This window comes from Ptiloglossa arizonensis, chromosome 3 (genome assembly GCF_051014685.1).
Source record: "Ptiloglossa arizonensis isolate GNS036 chromosome 3, iyPtiAriz1_principal, whole genome shotgun sequence".
In the NCBI taxonomy this organism is placed as follows: Eukaryota; Metazoa; Arthropoda; class Insecta; order Hymenoptera; family Colletidae; genus Ptiloglossa; species Ptiloglossa arizonensis.
Window position 1 is genome coordinate 10,543,508 of NC_135050.1, and position 17,157 is coordinate 10,560,664.

Consider the following 17,157-nt stretch of genomic DNA (forward strand, 5'->3'; position numbering starts at 1 on the left):
AAGCATAGACCACCCAACTGTATGAAACTCTTTGGTCCGCACCAGCCAAAGCACTTCCAGAATATTCCAGTAAGGTAACCGTTTGTATACAAACTTACCAAACGCTCGAATAATGTATTTTACATTTTGAAGTCAACCTTTCGACATTACTCTGCCCATTTTACGGTCAAAATTCATTAAACCTTCGGTAATTATGTAGAAAAGGATAAGTCTCACCGATTTCGACGAGTTTTGAATATGTTATAGAAATCGATATTTTGAACAGTTTTTTTTCTATACATATATAACCGCTGCTCGACCTTAGTTTCTGAGATTTTTCCTTAAAAATATTTTTGCAAGAAACGTTAAGTTTTTCGTAAGGGACGGTTTCTCTGTTGTATGTTACCGTGTATGCATTACTGGTACAATATATTGGAAAGAATAGCAATTTGGAAGACATAATTTCTTCTTGCACAAGATGATGAACCTTCTGTGCGATATATCCTTTAGTTATTGGGGCTGTTACTTTTAAATACTTCTGGTAATATAAATTATAACTATATAATATAGTACAGGTGTGGTCCGCAGTTACAAGTTGGGTTCTAAGCTGCTGTTGTAAAACAGAGACGGTCGTAAAGAAAATCGCTAGTTCCTCTACTCGAATGTTACGTGAAATTAAAAGTAACACTTGAAGTTAATAATAGCGTTAAATATTAATGCAATAATTGAACGCACTGGTAATCAGATTTTATTGTCTCTGTAAATTGTTGCATCGATACGGTTGTGTATTTTCAATTCCAATTGAATATTTGCTTTACATTTTGCGATATCGGAAATGAGATTCAACCAAAGTTTGATTTTTTCTGTATTTTCAAAAAGCACGTACAAATAATTATCGAAACATCCATGCTTTTCGAGTCAGCCTCGCTGCTACCTTTTTCAATCGAGTGAAAAAAAAATAGATACAACGCAGAAATTTATACGATTATACCTAATAAAAAATACAGAACGATTCCTGCCTCGCGAACGATCGACCGTAGAATAGACTTCTACTGTACCGTAGAAGAAATTACGATAAAATATTAACAAGAAAAAGACACCTTGTACTCCGAGCCTGCAATAAAATTTGATTCGGAAACGAATGGTACGAAGTATCGTAATTAAAATAGGTCGGGAAAGTTTTGGCGCCTCGTAAGCTCCGATTTGTCGTACTGAAATATTCAAGCACCCGTAGGTATCGTAAGTTCAAAGTTTCGATTACGATACAATTAGCAAGATATGTATCGTTCGTAAAATCGAACGGAGAACTTTCCCGCGCTGTAGTAGCATTTCCTTCGCGATGTAACGTTCGATTCTCTGTAACGCGGGAATAACGCGAAATGAAAAATAAATCCATACTTCCAACATGTTTTCGATTACACTTAGCCGCGCCATAGGGCTACGTTGGAACGGGAATTAAGGGTGGAGGGAATTAAAAATCTCACGACTGGTTCCGCACTTGAAAGCAGATGCAGGAATTTCATTCTTTTTAATCATTTCTCTCTAATCCCCGTGCTCGTGGTTTTTATCCAGCGGCTTTTTCCTCTTGGTGCTCTTAAACATGTTGACGGAAGTGGCCTCTCGACGTGGCACGAGCAACTATAAGACATCGTGTAACTGCCAGAGGAAGAAGCAGCAACCTGGGCCAGTTTTTTCCAACCGCCACCGACGTAAACTCTTGAACGCCCGCTTGCCCCAGATGGCATAATTTTGCGAGGAATGCTTATTTTTATTTGCCGTAAAATTATATAAATCCAGCCAGAAACGAAATCGTAACTCCTCTGTTGGAAAAATTGTTCGGAATTCCAAATGACCCTTCATGAACATGGAACGGAAGTTTATCCCTTCCTTTGTTGCAGACCTCGATGGAAATGATTGAAAAAAATTGCTGAAATTTCACGAAGCGTATTTTCCGCGAATAGTCACAATTTTGATCCTGGTACGCGAGCTCAAAGTTACCAATGTATCGAAAAACGTCATACAAATTTTACGTTTCGTGTTTCGATAACGATCATTACCGAATGGAAAATATAATATTTGCCGGACTCGTCGGATGTTCGTGAAATTTTTATGTTTGGGAACAAATTGAGACTATTAACAAGTTTGAAAATATTCTCGTACCGTATTATCGTTAAAACGGATAAAATGTATATATATATTTTTTTGTTCACGGTACGTTGGCTATTAAGTTATTAATATTTTTCTCGTAACGATCGGGATTTTGGTTCTTGTACGTTAATTGTAATAGGAAATTTTTTATGGTCCCAAAGTCGTCTCTTTGGAATTTAACGAAAGTTACTGGAAAACTGGAAACATTGACGTTCGTCCAAGTGCAAAATTCACATCGTACGTAGACCTCTCAATAAGTATTGCCAAATTATAATTTTCCTTTTAGTATACTTTATTTAACTCACCAATAAACTTGCAAACATTCTCGAAATTACAATTGCTCAATACATATTCCAATAATGACGATAAAATTGATCGAATACAATTGGCTACACTCTGTAATTAAACGTTCCCAAAGCTTCGAATCGCCTTTGACACGAAAGCATCGACGAAAAATCGCACGAGTAAATCGTGACAATACGATTGTTAGAAAATTTTCGTCAATTTTTCGCTCTCTCGCTCCGCGTTCCATTTATCCTTAAATTTGAAACGATTGTTACTCGAGAGGGACATTTTCCCGCAAATAGACCGCTGTGCTCGTCGTGTTATCGGAACAACTAATAAGTGGTGTAAACGTTGCGCAAATTGCTTCAACGACGGAACGGTAATTCGACGTCAGAAATCGCTAGCCGGAAACGCAGCGCGGTTCGTGAAACATGGTTAAAGTTGGAAACTCGATAACCGAACGGCCAAGTCGGCGGCCAGAATCTTGCCAGACTCGCGACAAGAAGCTGGCTACGACCGTGTATTCGATGCGTTTGGCGACCATCTCGAACCGGTGTTGCTCGTGCCAAAATCTGTCAGCGGTGGATGCATTTTCCAGTTTACCGTCCGCGAGCAACAGTTGTCGCCGATTCTCTGAAACTTCGTATCCAGATTTCGGCACCGATTACGAACCGAGCGCGTGTCACGAGACTTTCGTCGCTTAAAGGATATTTTCGGATTCGTGCCTCGGCTTGACACGAAATTATCCTTTATCAAACTTTCTTCTCGAACGAAACAACGCGAATGATCTTTTCACTGATAATCATACGAGTCGAAGTAACACGCGCGATCACTTTAACGTTAATCGTAGTATAGGTTCAGGACCGGCGAAAATAAACGCGACAAGTTACAACTTGGAAACAGAACTAGTCGAAACTAGGTGAAAATAAGGTATTAAACATTTCATACATACTTATCTGGTACGCTGAACTAGAGACGATTACTCTGATACGCTCGAAAATAAACGTGACAAGTTACAACTCGGTGGATTTTTATATGGTGTCTTTAAAGAGGGGTTTGTGGTATACGTGACTGCAGGTGCGTCTGTTCGTTGAGATGGTCCCTTGGAATTTGGACCAGATTCAGTTAGCCAGTTAGGCTAGATAGATCATTTTTGTATTCGTTTGGAATTTAGACAGGGAGCTTCGGACTAGACTCGAGGGGCAGGTAGGATCTCGGAACGTCCGCTGACGGACGTATAATCGGTGACTGGTTTTCAGGGTCGTCCGATAATGAAACGACACGTCAGAGCTGATTACGCGGACGCAAGGTTGGTCTTGTACAACCACGAGAGTTTGTTCCGCGTCACCTTGCGTCGCTCGTGGTATCGATAATGTTGTTCGTTATCGGTCGTTCAACTCGAAACCGGACGTCGACGAGAATTGTTGGGTGAGTAACATCCTTGAGAGCAACGACAATGTAAAAGCGTAGATACTTGTGAAATTTTTATATCTTCGAGGAAATCGGACGTTCGAGATTTACAGATCCGTGTAAATTCGGTACACATTGAGCTATTATCGTCTAATTTCGATAGCGGATGCGTCGAGTGTCTGTGAAGTCTGGTTCTTTAAAATATCTCGATGTTGAAGTCGATATTAATGATTTAGATTCTATATCCAGCGAATCACTGTGACGCGTACTATAATAGATAAGTATCTGTCAAATTTGTAATATCTTCGAGAGAATCGAGTGTTCGAGATTCTCAGATCTGTGTAGATTCGACACACGTTGGGCTATCATCGTTTAATTTTGGTAACTGACGTGTCGAGTGTCTGAAAACTCTGGTTCCTTAAAATATCTCGATGACGAGATCGATATCGTTGATTTAGATTCTCTATAGAGAGAACCACTGTGGTGCGAAAGTTTTAACAGTGGTATCGCTATGAGAAATATTGAAGATTCTCGGGCTTGTTTCTTTTTCTCGAGTCGATTCAAGAATTGAAATATATAATGTTTTGATAGTTCGCTGCTTAAATAAGTGCTTCTTTCGTGGCATATTCGAATTTCAAGTAGATATGATGATACCTGACGATATCGTTTAAGATATCGCGCACAATTTGCCGGAAAGTATTTGCTTCCTCTGTGCGCGAGTAAAATATTTATTTACGCTCGATGCCGCGATACTCTTTAACACGGTGACTTCGAAACTATCTGCAAAGGAACCCCGTAAAATAAAAAACAATGCCCAAGATGAGCGACTGAAATTTTTTAATTCTTACTTTAGACTACAATTTTTTAAATGTCATTCGAGATCTTTTCAAACGAAACTGTATCACATTTTTGTGATACACAATTTACACACGTATGTTTCGAGGACATGTACTTTAAAAAAAGAAAAAAGATCGATTTTTTAGATAGAGTAGAACTAATTCAGACTAGGTGTAAAATTAAAGATCTCGCGGTTATCTTCGTTCAATGTCAACAGAACTTGTACAATCAATTATATCGAGTGACAGCAAATAAATTTAGTTTACCCTTTTCGTGTAACACGTAACTGAACGATGGAATAATTAATTACCAGGTTATTCGATAAGTTTTGTCGTTCGATGAAACTTATTGAACGGTATAGTTCTAGATTACTCAACAGTAAGTAGTCAACAGTATAGTACTAGGTTACTCGATAAGTTTTATCGAACGATAAAAAACAGTACTCTTCGATGTAGGACTGTTCAATAAGTTTCATCGAACGACGAAACTCGTTCAACAACCTTTTACATTGTATCACTAGGAAGATTGAAGGGCAAGATTCAAACTTGAAATTAACGTTACTTTAAAATATATACTACCAAGGGTTAACGTTGAGAGGTGTCCCGATAAATTTTTTTTTCCAGATTGAAAATTTCTTTTCGCGACGCCCGTTAGACCGTAAGACACTCCCTCGGGTGGTAGTGCTCTCCACTTTGACCGCAAGCAGTGCATAGTAAAGTGCCTGAAAAGACTAGGCACCATTTCAGTAGCGCAAATGCGGTGATAAATTAAATCTGCCAGGTCTGTGATACTCGTGCACAAAGGGGTTAAGCGATCGAAGTGTGTCAGTGCAGCGTCTCGTGCACATGGGAATGTGACGCGAGCGAGCAGACACAACGTTCGTTGGGAAACTCGGTCGTTACAGCCAATCGGGGCACCGTCTGCTCGGTCGGGGCAATTCCGAATACGACTGGTCCTTTTAACGCGATGCCTAAGGTCGAAGCACCCTAGATGTCTCGTTTCTCGGCGAGCAAGCTGCTTGATTACTTTGAACGATCCCCGAGGGAGGAGGGATTCGGATTTGGGTCAGGAAGTATGGTTCGCGCGCCGAGAGTATGCGTCCGGCGGTTAACCAATCGTATTCACCGAAACTCTCGGGAGTACATACCCCTGTCACCGAAACGAGAACAACTTTCTCCAGGAATTTATTCCAGAGGAACTACTCGGTGAATCGATTTAATTTTTTTTTGTTAGAAAGAAGATTAATTGTAGATTATTTAACAAAATCAAGAGTATTCATCCGACGTTTAAGCAATTGTATTTACCGAGACTCTCGGGAGTACATACCCCTGTCACCGAAACGAGAACAACTTTCTCCAGGAATTTATTCCAGAGGAACTACTCGGTGAATCGATTTAATTTTTTTTTGTTAGAAAGAAGATTAATTGTAGATTATTTAACAAAATCAAGAGTATTCATCCGACGTTTAAGCAATTGTATTTACCGAGACTCTCGGGAGTACATACCCCTGTCACCGAAACGAGAACAACGTTCTCTAGGAATTTATTCCAGAGGAACTACTCGGTGAATCGATTTAATTTTCTTTTTGTTAGAAAGAAGATTAATTGTAGATTATTTAACAAAATCTTCAATCATTGTTCTTTCAGAAAGAGGGTTAGTTATGAATTATTTAACAAAATCGTCGAAATGATATACAAGCAAATGTCGTCGACGAATTAAAGATGGTTCCCATAGTGGTTTAACGTGGGAACGCGAAGGGCACGAAAATGAATAGAATTTTGATAACCTGTCGGGAACGGTTTTCAAATTTCGAAAAGACAACGAAATAACGTCGTTCCGGAGGTAAAAGTAACAATTTAAGTTAAAAATATTGTGTTGACTTTATTAATTGTAAAAAATCTGAAAAATTAGAAAATCAGAAAAAGTGTTTCGACAGGTAGAGGATAATCGTATCAGCTTTACGTATACCGAATTTCGTGACAAAATATTGAAAATTGATAGAGTTATCGCGTAAAAGCCTGGCACATTGACACTCGCCTACGGTCTATCGTCGTGGGCGTCACATTTTTTTTTTCATTAATACGATTTTTCAATGGAATCCTTTTTGTATTATTTTCGATTGTTCGAGGTATCTTTTCGTATACGAACGAAACGTACTTTATTAATCTCGTAAAGAAAAACAGAGATCGTGTAATCGTTCTTCATCGGACACGATTTTACAATTTTTTAAACGCGACCTCTTCAACTTTCAACATTTTCTCGTTGCATTATTAACCTTCGCGTTTGAAAATAAAACTTTTCGTTAAAATTGAAAAAGATTCGAGGCTACAAACTGCGCTCGCGGATCTAATTGCTCCTAATGGACGAGTCGCGCGTACAGAGGGTCCCGTTGGGTAGGCTGGTGTTGCATCTGACCGAAGTGACGCGTTCCGCGAGCGTCACATGCACACTCTTGGCGCGCGGGCTGTAGATCCGATTCGACGTTACCCTCGGTTTAGCACGCGTGCACGTATCCGCGTACCCGCGTATTGATCCGACTATTCGGATCGCCTCTAAGCAACTCGGCATGAAACTTTAAGTCAAACGACTCCCAAGGAGTTCCAGTACCCATTCGGGCGGACGCTCGCCACCCGTTGGCCCGATAATTGAATCCGGGATTCTTGCGGCTCGTACTGAATAATTACCGTTAACTGCAATGGCCGCGGCGTTTTCCTAAACACCGGATCTACCTTAATGCTGATGGCGCTCGTTTTGTAATTCGGATCGTAATTCCGCGCTGTTTCCTTCCCTTTTCTTTATTTGCGATATCTCCGTTGAGTGCAGGGGACCGCGAAGAAGAGCCACCGTGAATTGTCCTCAATTTATGACGGAAAATAAACGTACTCCGTTGCAGAGACTCCTACTCGTTGCTCTATTTTTCCCGCTACTCGGTATGGCATTTTGTCTTTGGATTAAAACGGTTAATACGCGGACGTTTTTAAATTTTTACCCGCGAGTGATGTTTGCAGCCCGGCTTTGAGCACGAATTGTTCGTTCTACGCGTTTCTGTTATTACTTTCATAGTTTCGTATAGGAACGAATGGTAATCCAAATGTCGATTTAATTCCGCTGTGTTCATCAACGTCTCTTTGTAAAAATTTGTTAATATATCTCCCGTTGAAAAATTTCGATACATGTGCATGCTCGAACATTGAAGTTGAATTCAATGCGAATTTAAATGAAAAATAGACACCTAGGCAATATCCGTACCAATTGTTAGAATCACTCTTAACGCAGAAACCGTTGTACTTGAACCACATGTACTTTTAAAACGTATTGCTAAACTCTTACATCGAACGATTTGAACTTTTGTAATTAAATGTTAAGGTTCGAACTTTCTTTCACCTACTCGAACGTGCTTTTTTGACAGGGGTTTGCTTATTTTGAGGAAATATGATTATATTTTGCGATTCGTTGAACAAAAAATTGCTAATTTAATTTTTTGTTGGCTAAAAACAATTTTGTCAAACGTCAAGAAATTTGTATAATTTAACACCTTCTCTCTAAGGACGTGTTTTGTCCCGTAAAAACCGATCAAAATAAAATCAGACAAAGAAATAAAAATATAGAAGGTTTAAGTTTTAATTTACTTTCTATTGTAATAGTTTTCGACAAATATTCACAAAGTTGTGTAACTTTGAAGTTTACAATTTTTTCAGCAACACTCGAGTGATCCTAATACAACTGAACGGTTATGTCAAACATAAAAATAATAGTACAGTAATCCAGTGCTTAAAAATTTAATACAACGGAAAATAAATTTAACGAGAGGAGAACCGTGTATTTAAATAATGATAAACACCGCAAAAAGTACATTTATTCGAGCCAAACTGAAACATCAAGGAACGTATCGTTAATTTTTGTTTTCTTATTAAGGAAAATGTCACTGGTTGAAGCACTACCGTATAATTAATTTCATAATTGTGTCGTCGTTAATGGGTTTATGTCTCGTGCACGCGTTTTCGTATTCGCGAATACGTGAATGAAATTTCTTCCCAAAACCATTACTCAACGTACTAACCGGAAACGGTACAAGTAATCCGTGTTTCTTTCCCTTTAATCCTGTACGAATAATCGTTCGAAGTGGAACCGTACGAACAAGTCGGTGAACGTGTAATAAAATACTCGAACGAAACCGTTCAGTCACAACCTTTTGTTTGCGAAGCAATCAGGCTCACGAAGTTCGTGCGAGGTAACGGTCAACAATTATCTTGACTGGCTGGTTATAATTTTGTAGTTGCTAAGTAATCAGGTTCGCGAACTTCCGTGCGATCTGGCACGCACACGCCACGATAATGATGTTCGTTTCGTGTATACGGGACCGGCCTGATTTAATGCAGATGATGTATTTATGTGTCTCCAGGTGGTAGAATCGACCATGCTCATCACTATAACAATGCTTATCGAGCGCTGGACGAAACATTAGCGTTGGAGGAAGCGGTGAGGGCTGTGATGAAGGAAGTGGACCTGTCGGAAACGCTACTCGTCGTGACGGCGGATCACTCGCACGTGCTCACGCTCGGCGGTCTCGCAACCCACCGTGGGAATCCTATATTCGGTAAGTGACACGATAAACCAGCTCCACTCATTATCATGGACCAAGTGCGATTGAGAGATTTATAGCGTTTAATAAGTTTAATGGTGTTCGAAAGAGTTTGCATGCGCTCCACGCGATACGAAACGCTAACATCTCGACCACTCGCGATAAAAGCTCGTTCGGTGCACGACGGATAGACCGATGAATTTATACAGGGGTCCGACTTTTGAGGTTCATGTTTCGGTCACACGAGTCGCTCTAGAGGTGGTCGACATATTTTACCAGGGAGATGTATGTTCGTTAGATCGTTCCGCGGCAAAATTGAGTATAGCCTTAGAAAGAAGTTTAGAAAGAGGCTACGTTATAGTTTTAAGTCCAGAAGGAGGCTATGTTATAGCTCTAGGCCTAGAAAGAGGCTACATTATAGTTCTGAGTCTAGAAAGAGGCTATGTTATAACTTTAGGCCTAGAAAGAGGCTATGTTATAGCTCTAGGTTTAAAAATAGGCTACGTTATAACTCTAAGTTTATAAATTATTCACGTTGTAACTCTAGGTCTATAAAGAGGCTACGTTATAGCTCTAGGTCTAGGAAGAGGCTACGTTATAGTTCTAGGTCTAGAAAGAGGCTACGTTATAGCTCTAAGCCTAGAAAAAGGCTACGTTATAACTCTAGGTCCATAAAGAGGCTACGTTATAGTTCTAGGTCTAGAAAGAGGCTACGTTATAGTTCTAGGTCTAAAAAGAGGCTACGTTATAGTTCTAGGTCTAAAAAGAGGCTACGTTATAGCTCTAGGTCTAGAATGAGGCTGTTATAGCTCTAGGTCTAGAAAGAGGCTACGTTATAGCTCTGAGTCTAAAAAAAGGCTATGTTACAGCTCTAGATCTAGAAAGAAGCTACGTTATAGCTCTGGGTCATAAAGTGGTCACGTTGATCTCTCTTCAAAGAGCTACACCACCGTTCAGAAGTATTAGATTTATTCCACACATGCGTGCAGTACGAATGTAGCTGGTACTTGTTTACGCAATTTAAAATCGCGTAGAGATACGGTGTGCAAATTGATGAAATTTTATCGAATTTTATCGTATTAATTACGCATCATTTTAAAGTATTTAAAACGAAACTGTATATCACGTCGTTTCGCTTAACTTCCCTAAGGAGAGTTCTCAACCGAAATGGAAACGTGGGGAACATTTAACACGCATACATTATCGATTCTCGATACGCAATGAATATTTACGCTATGTTTATTCATCGTTTGGCGGTAAATCTCTTATAGAAAACAACGACAATTCGAAAGATCGTAAGAAAGCTTTCTATTTACCAGTAGCAACCGTCTTGCGATGACAATTTGCAATCTATTCTAGACAAAAGTAGCCTCGTTATATTCATGTAACAATACGATCCTTCGTGTACAAAACTTACCGGAGAATGCAAATTCCACGAACAACGTATTTCAATGTCTCTCTACCCCAATCCGATATAATAGGAGCCCGCGGATCGTACTTTGTAACATAATCGTGGTAAATGTAAGGATTCGTGCCTGGCACGGTATGACGCGGGATTGTACCTTCCAATATCGTCTCTTATTAACCTCGTTACTCCTTTGATCTCGTCTGCCCCTGGAGAATGTGAAACGAAGAAAAAGAAGAAAGGCACATTGTTCGTCGTGTTTTCCGTATATATTTAGCAAAAATTATCGGTGTAATTGACATTTTTCCCGTACTTTACCGCTACGTTGATCCACGTGGAATATAAGCAGCAAAAATTTCCCATTCTTGATATTAAAATCATGGCAAGATGTTCAATATCCTACACGAGAATTTCCTCGATGCTAACCACGATGTACGTATTAAAGGTCACCGAACATTATATTAAAAGTTGAACGCATTGCTTTCTGTTTAGCTACTTTGATTTTAAAATGGCCCTCGAGGTTTAACCATTACACGGACGTATTACTCTGTTCGATGTAAATACAAATATTTTGTATTTACTTAGTATTGTTCCTCTTTCTTGTCAACGTTGTAACCATCTTCTTTCTTTTTCTCTTCCCCTTTTCTTATTCCTTGTTCTTTTATTCCACTCTTATTAGATGGTTTTCAAGATTAGATTAATAACGTCACTACTCGTACGAGTAGTTTTACTCTCTTCGCTCAATAATTTACTATTATTTATTTTTCCTTCGTAACGTATACAATCTTGATACGATAAAGAAGTATACTATTATTATTATTATTATCAGAAACTATATCAGTGGAAAATTTAATCGTGAATATTTATGCACAATCTCAGGGACAACTTTCACGTTACAATACTTGAAATAAATTTAAAAATAACCAATCGTTGCACACGATACTCCTTGTCTCGTTCCTCTTACAATTTCTACTTCGTATTTCGACAAATATTCCACGGAGTAGCGAATAAATAAGTAAACTAAATTAACCGATAAACCGAGACCTTGTTTCGTTAACCGACAAGAACGTATTCAGCTCGAAGGAGGAGATCGTGGTTGATCAGCTTTGGTAAGGGTGGAATAAAATTCAATTCCATCCGACAATTTCACCAACCGGAATAGACCGCCTATTCGTGATTAAATTAAGTCACGGGACAATGCAAAGCACATCCCTTCGCGCTGAATCTCTTATGCGACCGAGCATCTTCGCAAACGAATCGACTCGAGACACTTAGAAATTGCGAGGGAGCTAATACCGGATTCCCTTAACGATTTAATTCGTTGCTTTAGCGTAGTTTCATCGCATCGTTGCAGCTTCGTCTTGATATTGTTGTTCCCTCGTTCGTTGAAATTATCGAAGCTGCCACCGCGCCGGTTCTCCACGAAGGTAATTATGGAAGATAGACGATACCAATAACGCTGTCTAACGCAACGATGATGGAGAAACTCACGCACAACACACACGTACACGCGTACACCGATACACGTATCGTTACGTACACTCGCGTAACACGCTTCAAAACTACGAGTGATTCACTTTCAGTTGAGAAGTACCAGTTGCAATGGTAAAAGTATACAAAGGTATTTAAAAATACTTCAGGGGATGAATCTATTCATCAAGGGTAAAAAATGTTCTACGAACGTATGTCCAGTAGAATTTAGGTTTCGAGTTACTACCACCTCTTTGGATGCAGATGGATCAATGGCACGACCACCAGAATCTTCCGATTCGAAATGATTAGATTTTTATTTGTGGGACGATTTAACCCTCATTCGACTCACGTGTCAATATTTGACACAGTTGCTTAAATAAGGGACGGATGAAAATTAAAATCTATTTTGTACGTAATACGAATGAACAATGTGCGAGATCTATGAGAAACGATACAGCATGGATTTGAGACTACTCGAAGAATACCTAATATTTTTCAGCAATAACGATATACGAATTGCACGAGGTAGATATTTTGAACATTTTCTTTAATTCTTCGTAACTGAAAAAGTGAAATAAAAGATTTTTTCACTTATTTCGGTGCGTATATTCATCCTTCGAAGTATGGACGTGTATTTCTGAATCGTCCTGTACACGATAATAAATCGTGGTTTTCGAGCACGCAGGTTTCGTTCACCATTAAAGATGAAGATTGACAGTAACAATTTAGCGACACTCGTCGATTGATTCGATTCACGGAAAATGTTTAGATACGCTAATTAATAGTCTTCGAGCCATCTGTCGTCGCGTTGAACCAGGACAGTCGATCCCCGAGGGTAGGTCCTTCGAAGCTCTCGATTCGATAACATTCGATTTCTCTCGGTGATTCTGTGATCCCGATTCGTTCGACTATACGTAATTAAATTGGACTTAACAGGTACCGCAAAAAGCCCGTCGCTTCTGAAATTTAAATCCAGGTCGAGTACCGACATACTTGGCCGAAAAAGTGATCACCCACGATGAATTGGCTCTAGTGAAGGCGGTCGACGTTTCGCTGCAATTGCCAATCATAATTGTGCAACTTCGAGAAGTACGAAGAAATTCGGAAAAAGAAAGATGTCTACCGTATAATCGGAAATTATTGGTTCGTGGATTTGTAGGTACAGCTTCGAGAAGAAAGTGGAGGAAAGAAAGATGTCTACTATATAATCGGAAATTATTGGTTCGTGAATTTGTAGGTACAGTTTTCGGAAGAAAGTGGGAAAAAGAATGATGTCTATAATCGAAAATTATTGGTTCGTGGATTCGTAGGTACACGTTGAAACTGTAATCTCTTCACGATCAACAAGAGAACATAAATGTTTCTAGCGGTGAATTCGCTACGCACGAGTCCGCTTGCAATCGTACCAATAAATTAATAATCTCCACTCATAGGTTCTCGATCCATAGAACGAATAACACTATAAATAGATCAAGGAAGAAAATTTCTTTACGCAGTTATCGGTTATCGTAATCTTCTCGACAAGTTGAGTGCTTTCTGTGCCTCTGAGAAAGTGGCTCGATAAGAAAGAAAGCACGATAACGAAACGAGATACACATCCAGCTGTGTCTCACGATTCAGAACCACGGAATCGCACATCGTGGTTCTTAATCGTTAAGAATTACAATGCGCATAGAAAAGGCCCGAAACACCATAGGTCAGCATCCACTCGGGATTTACGATTCTCCTTTGGTTCACGATGCACGGGCTCTAAATATTCCCCGTGCAACCGAGTGAAAAGGTCACTTAGGGACGACAAATTCGTTCCAGCTTGATCGAACTCGAATTCATTCGCTATTCCGGTCGCGCAAAAGGACATCGAAACGACGAGTCGATAATTTATCCGTCTCCGTCGTGTTTGGTTCATACGTGTCCATCGAGTGACCAGAACGGGGGGTAGGGCGGACAATCCAATACCAGGTAAGTGATTTGGTACACTATTTTATATACCCCACCAGTCACTTCTTCATCGCGTCTGGAAGGACCGGGCCCCTTCAATTTCCAAGGTCCTGGATTCAATGCGATCCAATCTCCTTGGACAAGCCCATGTACCGGAATCGAGCGTTTGTCCGAGGTTAAATCCAATCGCCGCGAAATGCAAAGGATAGTTTTTGTGGCTCGCGCGTGAATCGTCCGGGTCATTGGAACCCCTCGATTCCATTTTCTCTCCCCTCTGAGTCTCTCCCCTTTTTCGTCGAACACCCGATATCGTCGCGATAATTCCATCCGTCCGCTAGACGCGGTTGTAGCCCTTGACCGCGAAACGTTTCGAACGTTCGAAAAGAATTCACTAACCGGGTGTTTCGATTCAAGAATACGGAGCGATTCGGAAACACGTGCTCGTACTTCAGAGAGGGCGAGTCTACTCGTTAAGCGTGAGAATGGAAAAGTTCATGCGTACTAGTTGCAGTTCGAGCATTTATTTACATAGGTGTGTACACCAGTTGTATTTTGGTTATTCGTATGAAACGTAACACGACACACGTGTGAGCGTAAAAGAAGGAAGAGCTCGCATTCGTACCAATCTTCTTAATATTCTTCGCTCGTGGTTCCTCGATCTCACCGCTGTACGGTATATAAGTATACAATCCTCCGCGGTAAAACGAGTGAAAAATGTAATTGTGCAACGTACAGGAATACAGTCAGTTTTGTTCCAAGTGATTTCAATTACCATTTCTGAGTAATGCAAGGACGAAAATCGAGAGTAACGAAAGCGCGTTTTGTTTTCGAGAAAATTGAGTTTGAATATCGTGCGAGTACACGCGTATCGAATTAATAATCGATGTTACGGGTTTCGTTACATACGGCTGCTGTGATTGTTTCGCGCAGAAAACAATGCCGAGCACTGTTCGCCATTAGAACTATCGTTCGTGCTGTCGATATTAATCGTCGGTTTGTATCGAAAAACCAACACGGTACATAAACGAGGAGGAAAGCATTTTAACGGAGCAAACACTTTTCTTTGCGTTCGTTCTCACAGGTAGAACTTGGAATTTATTCTGTGCAATGTGCGCAAGGGACGAATGATCGAACAACACTTGAAATTATAGTCATACGGTGATTCACAAAAGTGTTTGTACACGAAAATGAAATTTGTATAATTTACAATGGTGTTTCAATAGCGTGTTCACTTAACGTAATATATACTTATATTACAATTTCAATGGTGTTTCAATAGCACGTTTTTAAATATGTAATTATAACCGTAACTAAAGTACAATTCTAAAAAGAAATAACGGGACTAATTTTTGGGCCATTCTCTCTATTCAAAAATTGCTCATGGATGATCCATAAGTACACTACGAACGTATCCCTAAACGTTGAGCTTTCGAATACCGTACTGTATTTAATTGTGTGTACATTTAAAGGAACTTAGGCACCGATTAGCCGATTACGGCACTGCCTATTCGGCGATTCTGTATTTAAGCATCGCCTGGACAGAACTTCGGGAGAATATACGTACGTGAGCAGAATACTCAAACTTCGGACCACAGGATACAGAATATACGAATCTCGAACTATACCGACTTTGAACCGTCAGGTACACCGCAGATATATCGCTAAATATGGATCTTCGAGTTACCGTACTTCTTTATACAACTCGGGATTCAATTACCGGGTCATTTCAGACCCAATCGATTCAACGATCAAGGATAACACTTATACCATCGACACTGTTCGTATTCACGCGAAAGACGATCGTTGAAAGAGTGGTTTTCTAACGAGCGATATTTTATAACGCCTCGGAAACGTGAAACGCACAAAAAGTTTCTCTTCTTCTAGGAGTTTATTTCACTTTGGCATTTATTCATCATTTCGAAACTTATCGCGACATTTTTCATTGTCCGTACAGTCGCAGTATTTACGAAGAAAAATTGGATAAGTTTGTACCGTGCTGGGTCGCTCTCGACCCAGATATCGCGCTCCGATGATTAATCGCGTTACACGAATTCTGTCACCGATACACATTTTGTTGCGTCGAGAATTTTACATTACCGAATAATCGTTTCCAGCGTACATCGTGGTAGCTCGACGATTATCCTTTTCGATTACCGAAAACTCGATCATCTGCTTGGCAACCAGCCGCTATATTACCTAGCCGTTTCGAAGTAACGTCTTCCAGATTGCATTTGGCAACTGGTAAATCACGGCGATTAATAGAGTAACGGAACACGCAGTTATTAAAACCGTTAATTTACGAGATATAATTGACAAATGAATCGAAACCACTGGAAACAGTCCAGAGGTTCTGGAGCTCTTCCAAGCCCCCGCGAGAGGAACATATTAGAACGCTCGTGCGCCACCTATTTTGTACGCGTTCGTGATTCACGGCCGGTGGAGAGCGTATCGTGCGCGTAACACATCATTTCCATATCCGCCTCTTTTATGCCGGTTCGTACCGGCTAAATATTGCTCGTTCTCACGGAAGTAATCGAGCTAATTGCGTGTACGTAACGTTTCCTTCTTAACGAAGCGAACGTTAATTATCGATGTCGCGCGTCGCGTCGCGTCGTCGCGTCGTCGGGCTCGAAAATAAATCAGAACCGTTCCCGTTGTCCATGCATGCAACTTACGTCCAAATGCTGGAATTGTTGCGCGTTTATTTTAACCGGATGCACTTTACGCGGGATACGAAATAAACGCGTACAAAATCACGATATATACGGAGAATAATCATACTTTATTGGACATATAGATACCAATTTAGATCGTGAAAATTTTTAAAAATTCCTAGGAACTGGTATCGCGAGTTTATTTTAACCCGATGTAAAAATATTCAAACTCGGCGATTAAATATCACCTAATAGTAACAAATGTATTGTTTGCACACTTTCAAACTCGATTTCCTCGTAAACGAAGAAACTTCAAACGGATAAATGTTATTCCTTTTTTCTCGATTTATTTTCGCACGTAGAATCACCACCTGCTCAATGATGTCACTCGTTCGATAACACCCTATATATTATCTATAAGGGTTGAACTTTTGAGAATTGAAAAA

The 17,157-nt window shown here is 40.0% G+C and overlaps 1 protein-coding gene across 1 annotated transcript in view; it reads left to right on the top strand.

The window, feature by feature from the left end:
- LOC143144910 (alkaline phosphatase) overlaps nucleotides 1–17,157 on the top strand; it is a 422,761-nt gene that overhangs the window by 340,631 nt on the left and 64,973 nt on the right. Inside the window, exon 7 of the mRNA XM_076307792.1 lies at nucleotides 9,062–9,256. Within this exon, the coding sequence (XP_076163907.1) occupies nucleotides 9,062–9,256 (195 nt within the window). The remainder of the gene's footprint in view (nucleotides 1–9,061; nucleotides 9,257–17,157) is intronic.